Here is a 10903-nt window from a genome sequence, read left to right as displayed (position 1 = left end):
TATTTTTATTCGGTTTCCATTTTTGTATTTGTGTGTTTTGACTTTTGCACGAACACCAGTTACGGAAAGTGGGTAACTGTGCTCACCAATTATGAAAATTGGTGTTCATTTTCGAATTTTTATGCAGTTATTTTTATTGCCTGTTTGAAGCATCTTGGCGTTTATGCAAAGTAAATTATGATAGTTCTTGCGTAAACCTGTCCACGAGAAAGAACTCTACACGAATCAACGGTCACTGTTTTACGGCCATCTATTTACCGGCTTCTCTCCAGTTGGTGAGGGCTTCCCGCCTCCATAATTTAAGTAAAAGCGTGCATTTTTTATTAACCATACAGGTTTCCGTACCACATGCTCAAGGAAATATTCTTAAATTAACTCATGGCCAGTGCCCCAACGTAGAATCGCGTCATCAAATAAATGATGTTCTTAGAGGGTATATTTAGTATACTGTAACCGTTATAGTTTCTTACTTACGCCACACCATTTACTTACGTACACATGTACGATCTATCACTTGAGGTTTAAAGGTTCAAAAGACACTTAGTACCTTAAACTAGTTTGCTGCAGGTTAAAGGAATAAATACGTAAGAAACATACATATGATTTATTACATACATGTCAATGTCAACTGCCAGATTCTCAAATTCGATACAATCGTTATCTGTTTCTGCAATTGCCCTTTATATAAGTGACACACGAGGACAGAGTTTACAAGTGTTGAGTTTATATTTTGGTTTATAAAAAAACAATTGTTGAATAATCAAATCCATTCACTGCAAACCCATTGACCAACTAGAGCGCCGATATATTTGTGTCTACTAACGTGGTTTTGGTGTGGCTAGAAAAGGCATAGCGAAAGTGTCTCTCTCCAGATTGTGATATATGAAAATAATGCATATTTCTTTCTTTTCATGCAGTTATTTATCTTCTCCCTATTCTATATTTACAAAATCGTAAATAAAAATATATACATACAATAGAATTCGAAGTTACTGCCACGACACATCGCCTACCCAATGAGAATTTTACTTCGATAGTGCGCATGCGTCGAAAGGTACTTCGCTCTCACTTAATTGAAACACGTGTTCCTAATTGATTTTGTTTTAAATTAAAACAAACAAATGGTTCATGGCGTAACCATAACACACGTTTTAAACAGCCATATTATTAATACTTATTACAATTAAAAACATATTATAAAATGTAATGCTTTATTAAACGTTCAATATCAAACAAAAACTCAATTAAGAAATCAATGATACATTTATTCATTGATGACTTTATATGATAAACACAATCTAAGGAATTATGTTCCGGCTGTACATGATTACTAAAGGTCAAGTAAGCTGATAAAAAATGTGTTTACTCTTAAACAGTTACACTCTTGTCGACTAGATAGATTATTCACATTAAATCAGATTTTAAACCTAAATACCAGAGTACAGATGAAAAATCATCATAAAGGAAAGAAAACCAAAATGTCGAAGTAAATGAGTAAGAATAAGTGCATATAAAATAATAAGTAAATTCCATGTACCATGACAACTAATATATACAATGTACATATAAATATCAAATGTATTATGTAAAATGCAGTTTAAAAGACATAATATAAATCTTTATAATAGAAGATTAAAATACCTGCAATATTATCTGAAACAGATATATACCTGCTCTAAACAGGAAGCCAACATAACCAAGGATATAAAAGGTTAAAGTACCGGTAATAGCTAAGGTACATGTAATGAGATGTGAATGGTTTGAAATCGTGCAACTTAATAAGACATGTTTGTATGCGCATTTGAACATATAAAGTGTTACAGGAATAAATAAGGTTTACAAAGCAATACATGTTGCGCACATCATTGTAATGTGACATTATAAATAGTGTGAGACACATCACCGGAGACATCAGACTTATATAACTTCCCTTTTAACAGACTCCCATTTGAAACATTCACATCCCGTATTGATAAAAATGTTCAGAACAACACTCACTCAACGCATTGTAACCAACAGAAATATCCGTAAAACATTTAAACCCCTTTTTTAACAGACGCCAGTGCGCTACTGGGTCTCCAGTTCATCTTCGTCGTCGTCACCCGTAAACGTTATCAGGTGTTTACGAAGAGTCAGGCCCGACACCACTGACGTTGCGATGCACAGAAGGCCGCCAATGACGGTGAGGGCGAATGGGAACTGGATGCTGCCATCGCCATCGAGACCTCGGCCAAGTTGACCATGATAGCCGACGAATATGAAGATGCCAAACACGATGAAAATAGCTGCAAGGAGAGAAAAATACCCGCTTGGAGACATTTTAACGAGTGCGTAAAATTAATTATCCAAGATGCGCGTGAAGACCGTTTTAACCAAACTGTTCATAACCTACACATTAAAGTAGTATACATACAGTTAAAATTGGGATGCACGAGCAGGAGAAAAACTTTGTTTGTGCATGTGATATTTAATTTATGGTTGGCACAAATTGTCACATGGTGTAGAGGCAATTTTGCGTCCTTTTAATTTGCTTGGTACTCAGCAGCCATCACTTCTTCAATGACATACTTATTCACTCAATTTCGAAAAAAAAAATTATCACGACAAAATCACAAAAACGATACTGCGACGTTTCGTGTATACGATTGTTACAATATACCAAAGTAAAAACCGATTAACGCATGTTTTTGAACAATACAACTATTATGGTAAGAAAATAGATCTTACTACTACACGCTGGGTATGCGGATACTTAGATAACAGATGGCACTTCGATACCAGATAACAACAGAAACCACGCGCGAGAGGTAAGTTCATCAGTTATTTTTAAAGTTATATCATTAAGATTAGTTTTTTAGACAAGGCGCATGGTCGAGTTTATAAATAGTGTATCCTTTTCTATTGCAAAGAAAAACATCACGGAAGAATGGTAGATTTTTCCCAAAAAATAGAAATTCGATCGGAAAACAGCATAAACTGGATGAACAGCAAACATTTCAACACAATACAACTACTTAGAAATATTGCAAGTAAGTGTTTGATATTCCAGCATGTAGAGTAATCACTGTGCTTCAAATACTGAAATTTTGATAGTATTCAATGAAATATAAACGAAGATAGAGCATGTTTTAATAGGTGGTATTCATAAAGTTGCGGATACTTTGATTCCCGATATAGGGCACTTCGGATAACAAATACTTTCAACAAATTGGGCACTCTGATAACCGAGTTTTATCTTCTACCTGAAATGCATTTATTTATATTATGGCTATTCTTACCAAACATTTTGAATTACGAATCGGTTTGCATTGTCAAGCCCGACACATTGGGAATCTATGCATAACGTAATAACATACGTGTACATGTAAAATATAACCAATGGCGTTTTCAAAAATCTTATTTATTTATATAATTAATATTATAAGTGCAAATTTTAAATAAGATTCAAATGCTTATTTCTGAAGCAATATATTTCAAGTGACGACCGAAAATAATTGTCTAAATAATAAACTTGTAAGTGGTAAATTGAGATTAAGAGAATTGAAAATACAACGGATCATGTGGATCAACACGACTGTGTTCAATTGAACTTGCAGCAGGACACTAGATAAGGGGAGCAAGGGGTCTTAAAGCGACCAATACACTTCAGAAAATCCTTTGTCATTGGAGCTCGTTAGAATCGCATCATGAAGACGATACTAAAGCGTAGCCACAAAATTTAAAAGAGATTTGAAAACTCACTTTATATTGAGCTTTACACTTCCTTTTCCCTTGTATTATCATATTTCAAAGGGATAAGAACATGTTTCGGTAATTCGTTTTTAATTTACGTCAGTACATACATTTTTATTTATTGCCTGCTTATTATAGCAGTATTCCACAGCGAATTCTGCATTTCTGATTCACTTAAATAGTGTGTGTTATATCTGGTAAAAAGTGTCGAGTTATCTGGAATCGAAGTGCCATTGTCTTTGAGATGATCGGTAAAAGAATTGTCCATGAAAATTTGGCATCCGACACTTAAAACATTTGAATTTCCTCAAATACGCTTTTCAACTAAATTTAACAAGTTGTAACATTAATGGACATATTGATCTTTCATTTCAATTAGTTGGCACGTTCTTGATTTATTTCCAAGTATGTTTATTTTGTTGAAATACGTACTGATCATCCAATTCATGATGATTATCGATGAAATTTTATCTCTTTTTTTATAATCCACTGTTTTTTGAGATTTTCTTGCTCCGCAATACGAAGTACTATACCATTAATCGACCAAACAATGTACCGTGTCTTAAAACCAAAAGAGCTGAAGAACTCAACTCTCGCGCGTGGCTTTTTTTGTTATCTGGTATCGAAGTGCCATCTGTTATCAAAGTATCCGAGTACCCGGCGTACACTAGTATCCTGTTAATCTTAAGGAAGGCAAGTGCGTACATGTTTTAATACGGTAATGAATTACATAAAGCGTTCTGAACCAACGTGAACCGAACATAAAACACCGGACATTCCCGGAATGTTACGTGTGTTACCTGCTGCTCCGTGAATGTACACGATGGCCGTGTGTATTGGCCGGGTCCGCAATATCACGGCGAGAACCGTGAGTATAGTTCCGATCAGCATAAATATCAAGCCAAGCACCTCAAAACCTCGCACCGTCAGAATGAATTCTAAACATAAAATATGTACATAAGCAACTAATGCTATTATCATTTTCGTGATCGTGCATTGAATCTGTGTGCTGTTAAGAATAACAACGCATTACGGAAAAATGCTTTACAGAGTTAGTTATTTAGTAGTTTAAATTGTTTGACTTTTACTTAAGAATGTATCTTACCACATACCAACAACAACAAAATATAATTTACAACAACATTAATTATCTGTGCTTCTTTTGCTACAACAAAAACAACAGCAACAACAATTACTACTAGTTCTACTACAACTACTTTTTCTACTACTTCTACAACCACTACTACTACTTTTTCTACTACTTCTACAACCTCTACTACTACGACTACTACTACTACAACTACTACTACTACTACTACTACTACTACTACTACTACTACTACTACTACTACTACTACTACTACTACTACTACTACTACTACTACTACTACTACTACTACTACTACTTCTTCTACTACTACTACTTCTTCTACTACTACTACTACTACTACTACTACTACTACTACTACTACTACTACTACTACTACTACTACTACCACTACTACTACTACTACTACTACTACTACTACTACTACTACTACTACTACTACTACTACTACTACTACTACTACTACTACTTCTACTACTACTACTACTACTTCTACTACTCCTACTACTACTACTACTACTATTACGATCACTACTACTACTACTACTACTACTACTACTACTACTACTACTACTACTACTACTACTACTACTACTACTACTACTACTACTACTACTACTACTACTACTACTACTACTACTACTACTACTACTACTACTACTACTACTACTACTACTACTACTACTACTACTACTACTACTACTACTACTACTACTACTACTTCTACTACTACTACTACTACTACGATCACTACTACTACTTCTACTACTACTACTACTACTTCTACTACTACTACTACTACTACTACTACTACTACTACTACTACTACTACTACAACTACTACTACTACTACTACTACTACTACTACTACTACTACTACTACAACTACTACTCCTACTACTACTACCCACTACTACTACTACGACTACTACTACTACTACTACTACTACGACTACTACTACTACTACTACTACTACTACTACTACTACTACTACTACTACTACTACTACTACTACTACTACACTAGTATACCTTTCCCGCCTTCTATGACCAAGACGGTTTTGTCGACGCATGAGAACTGACAGACGCGATGCGAAGTAATCCCAAACAAGCTCTGACCCACGCGCCCGGTATGAGTCCACCATGGTCCAGCAAAGAGCCCCACGATGTCAAATATGAGGGCCAGAAGAGAAAGTCCGAGTGTGACATAATCAAGTGGTATGTTTTTAAATCGCATTTTATTTCGCTTCTGATTACTTCCGTAAAAAAACAAAATATAACATAGCGATTGAATGTCTATAGAGTGTATATTTCTGTTCCTTGTTTAATTTTTCTTCCTGTTGTTGTTGTCAAGCATTTAATAAATAGTTGTTCAATACATCATTAAACATATTTGAAAAATAGCAAACACTGATACATAAATCCTGTATTTGCATTAAATCGCCTGTTCTTAAATTGAACAACACTTATTTAAAAACACTCGCTATTCGCCTGTTGCCATTAAATGAACAATACTTTAGAAAACGCAAATTTCATGTGGATCTTACTGAATCACCCATTTTAAACAGTGCGTAAATTGTTTGCGCTGACAGATCCTCACAATGCGAACATTGTGGGCAACGGAAATGTATGTATACATGCGATACTGTGATACGCAAGTGAAACAGGAAACTTTTCGAAACAGCGTACGATAAGAAAACAAATTTCCCCTCCACTCATCCTATAAATCAGTAATTGTAATGATATAACGTGGTGTTCATCTTCCGTGAATACACTTACACATAAGTATCACGAGTATTTACACTCGCCATTCATATATTATCAGGTCCTAATGTACAGTACACAGGTCACGTCCTAATGTACAGTATATTGTTGTTGGCTGTTTCGTTTATGTTTGTTAATGGTATCCTTAAAAATAAAAGAAAGATGACTAATTTAATTGCCCTGTTCAATAAAAAGAACATAATTAACATTATTGAACACGTATTAGGCAATAAAAAGACAATTAATTTGAACGATATTATTGGCGTAAACAAACACTTTACATTTTCTGTAGCGACGTAAACGGTGTGTTCACAATCCCTCAGAAAAAATGAACCAAAAAATATCACAAGTTAAAAAGTTATTTTTTACAACGGCTCTTAGAAATCCCCCGGCACCAAAAATAATATTAACAATGAAATATACGTCTTATGACTCACCGACTGACGTCAAGTGAAATCTACAGTGTAATTGATTGGGTAGATGTGCATAGTTTAAGGGTTACTGGTTAACAGGCACTACATAGAAAAGTTAACAATAACAATAAACATGCATGTGTTCATACATTTTTATTACGTATTTTAACCGAGAAAATTTTAAAGATGGCACGTTCAAAACAACATTGATGTAATACAAGCCATTGTTTGTGATTCGAATAGGTACTAGTATTTACTTAAAATGCCATAAGATTACCAAAACATGACATATTTATATTTACCTGTAATAAAACAATGAAAAAGTAAGTTTCTCAATCAATGACATAATAAGCGACCAGCAACACCGATAAGGAAAACTGAGGTCTTCCCATACTTCAACGTTACTTTGTATAACAAGATAAGTATTGATGCAAAGCATCAAAGGGCGTCGGGAATTTCAGTGTAAAAGGCACTCAATGAAGTTACATGGAACGAGTTTTTTTTTTCTACTGTAAATATTAATATATTGGCCGAGTATTTTAAACAAAATAGAAAAAGATACTGGTATAACCATTATCTATGATTTTGTGTTATAACCCCCAAATAACCATTATCTATGATGTTGTTTTATAACCCCCAAATAACCATTATCTATGATTTTGTGTTGTAACACCCAAATATTACATAGTTCATTTTATTTACATTGGTTTCCCTTTTTTTACTGGCATCCGTGTGCAGTTTTCATTAATGGAACAGAACTGTGTAGGTTTAAAAAAAATCTGCTTCATCTTGTAAGCGTGATTTCATATTTTTCTCAACTTCAAGGGGAGATGATTCTGAACTTATTCTTACGTTTCTCATTTACGATAGGGGTTGAGTAGCCATTGATATGAAAACACTGTAAAAGTTTTAATGTGTTTACGTACCCCCCCCCCCCCCCACCGACCCCCAACCCTTTCACACATATATTTCATGGGCATAATAAAAACAAAAAAAGGTTACAATAAAACAGCATATTTATTTAAACTAAAATGTCTACATCAAAACAAAAAGTTAACATAGAACACAAATAAAATAATTTGATTCTACTGGGGCTCGTACCTTCGGCCTCTCACATGTGAAGTGAGTGTGTAACCACTACCCTACGTAACCGCTTAAAAAATCACCTTCTAACTAAGATATTAATAAGTGACTGTAGTGTAACGGTTATCAATAAAGCAATAAACCGTGTTATCGCTGTCGTCTTGTTAAATTGAAGAAAATACGCATAAACCTAAACTCGAACAGCAAAAGTCTGCGCTATTGTTAGAAAAAAAACACAAAATAAATATATTTTGATTATGTTTTGTTTTTACACAAAACCAGAACGTTTCACCGGTTCGCGTATTTGCCCAGTCCCTGTGATATTTTTTATTGCCCAGTCCCTGTGATCAGTTATTAATTAAAAGAATTAGCTTTGCATTATTGGCAATAAATGCTGTAGTAAATGTAATAGGCACAAATGCAGTACATATTTACCCTTATTTACAAAAAAATCACCACTATGCAAACTATTCTGACAACAAAAATATATACATTGATCCGTAAAATAACTTCTCCCATAAGCGAAAAAAAACCGTATTACATACGAGTCGCCGCACTTCAGTGCGACGCCAATAATAACTTTGAAATATCAGAAAAGAAAACGTTGTTACAATACGGTTGGCCCACAATTGTAAAATGGCGGTGCCATGATACAGATTTTGGAGACGTTAAAGTTTAGAATGTAATTAACCAAACTTTAATATAACGACCAAAAGAAGGAACGTGCATTTACTGTTCTGATGTACTCATTTAAACCGATTTTAACATTGTCAAAACATATCGATAGATAGATTAAGCACACGCCAACATCCGTTAAACACGTGCCTTACACGGTTTTCCTGGCAATACATTTATGCGGGTGGTGGTTATTGAAATCGTCAGATATAAGTGGCCTTTTTTGTTTTGAGATATATTCCGACCTTTTGGAATATAACATCTTGTAATTCTCTTCAATATAGAACTTCGTTTTTTTAATTCTATTAGTGATTTTTATGTCCCACAGTCTATATTGGGGGACATATTGTTTTGTCCTGACTGTTTGTTGGTTTGTTTGCGTCAAACTTTAACATTTGCCATAACGTTTGCAATATTAAAGATAGCAATTTCTTATTTGGCATGCATGCGTATCTCATGGAACTGCACATTTTGAGTGGTGAAAGGTCAATGTCAATGTCATCCTTCAATGTCAAAGGTAAAATATATGGGGGACATAGTGTTTCACAAACACATCTTGTTTCTATACTAAACCTATATTGAATAAAAAAAATTAAAGCGTTTTAATCAGTAAAAGACTTGTAACTCGTCCCCCCTCCCCTGCCTACTTTCGAGGTCTACAACACTCACTCTCTGACCGAGTTACTTTCATCAAAATTACTAGAGAGTGGTGTCAATAACCATAGTCTTCTTCAGAAACCAGGACAGTATCTACCAGTTGTACGAAAACTTCATCAGCTAATTTAACATTAATACCATACATAATTTACCGATAATGCGATGTATTATTTAAATTAACATTGCGAGTAGCATAGATCATTTTCCACAATATGTTATTGTGTAAACGTCTATATTTTAATTTCTTATTGTTCAATACTTTGGTTTTTAGTTGTTTGCATAGCGAACAGCTAATGTCGTTGACAAAAATTTCAAGTAAGTTCGCTGTTATCTACGGAAAGCCTTCTACCCGCCACATCTGCCGCATCTGCCGTATCCGCGCGAGAAAGAGTTGCATAATTTATGCAAGAGGTTTGAGTTCTTCAGCTATATTTATTCACAAATGGAAACATTATGTGAATATCGTGTTAAATGGAATATTTTTGAACGGAGATTATATAAAAAAGACTCAGTAAACAATGTTTGTATTATGTGTGTAGCGGAAGAGATTGTTTATGAATTATTAAAATAGCCCACTATCTTCTGCGTCTTAATGACGTAGTACAGGTCATCCATAATCTGAGGCTCTTAATAGATTCGGGAAAACAACGCAATAGTATAAGTTTACGCTTGTTTATATTCACAATTTATAAAATGTTGAACTTGAGTTCAACAATAACTTCAGGGATTGGATAGACAACAACAAAAATGCTTCATAATCGCTAAACCCGAATATAAATATATAAAACAATTAAATATAACAATAATTATCTGTTTCGTAACCTCATTCATGCTTCTACAGCGGGGTTAATTTTGATATTTCAGGGAAACGTTCTTTTGTTCTCAAAATATTACGGCGATCTTTTGTATTTACGGGTGCTGACAACGCAATAGTAGGATGCTAAGCTTGTTTATATTCACAGTTCTCAATTTATAAAACGTTGAACATGAGTTCACCAAATACTACATCTATACTATAGATAACCACAAAAATGCTTTTTAATCGCTAAAACCGAATATTAAAAAACAACTAAATATAACAAGAAATCTTTTACAAAAGGTAGTCGGCGTAAATGCTGACTTTGAAATAAAGTTTGCAATTTACGTTTCTAAATAAATAAATTGAAAACAAAAGTTTAACTATTGTGTGTTTTTTTTCTCACTTGTAAGTCGCATATCCACCGCATGAAATGTGTGTTATCATTGTCAAACCACACATTAGTGTAAGTAGATAAAAAATAGACTACGGGAGTGCACATCATATGTGTCCTCACATGCCTTATTATGAGTTTATTTCTTCACTATCGAAATATATCGTTTGTTAATATTTGATTTAAACACAGTTTTCTTTCGACAAATTTAAATCACACTTTCATAGCCGCGTCATGCGAAAATTGGTCTTATGCGTTTCGGCCAGCGTATCTTAAAACCA

General features: G+C 34.1%; 1 protein-coding gene across 1 annotated transcript; it reads right to left on the bottom strand.

The window, feature by feature from the left end:
- Positions 1 to 589: 589 nt before the first annotated feature.
- On the bottom strand, positions 590 to 6462 carry LOC127839542 (uncharacterized). The gene is made up of 3 exons (XM_052367936.1): positions 5873 to 6462; positions 4533 to 4670; positions 590 to 2285 (listed from the first exon to the last, which is right to left on the bottom strand). Exons 1-3 carry the CDS (start codon positions 6075 to 6077, stop codon positions 2068 to 2070), a joined length of 561 nt encoding a protein of 186 aa, XP_052223896.1. The 5' UTR covers positions 6078 to 6462; the 3' UTR covers positions 590 to 2067.
- Positions 6463 to 10903: the final 4441 nt, after the last annotated feature.

This window comes from Dreissena polymorpha, chromosome 1 (assembly GCF_020536995.1).
Source record: "Dreissena polymorpha isolate Duluth1 chromosome 1, UMN_Dpol_1.0, whole genome shotgun sequence".
Lineage (NCBI taxonomy): Eukaryota > Metazoa > Mollusca > Bivalvia > Myida > Dreissenidae > Dreissena > Dreissena polymorpha.
Note: the sequence above shows the minus strand (reverse complement) of the source record. Positions and strands in the feature narration are given on the sequence as shown.

Excerpts from the sequence above, each read along its gene's own strand:
- LOC127839542 (XM_052367936.1), bottom strand. The coding sequence starts at position 6,077 with ATGCGATTTAAAAACATACCACTTGATTATGTCACACTCGGACTTTCT. Across the intron at positions 4,671-5,872 it reads GGTCATAGAAGGCGGGAAAG|AATTCATTCTGACGGTGCGA; the intron begins GTATACTAGTGT and ends TTTTATGTTTAG. Across the intron at positions 2,286-4,532 it reads GTACATTCACGGAGCAGCAG|CTATTTTCATCGTGTTTGGC; the intron begins GTAACACACGTA and ends CTCTCCTTGCAG.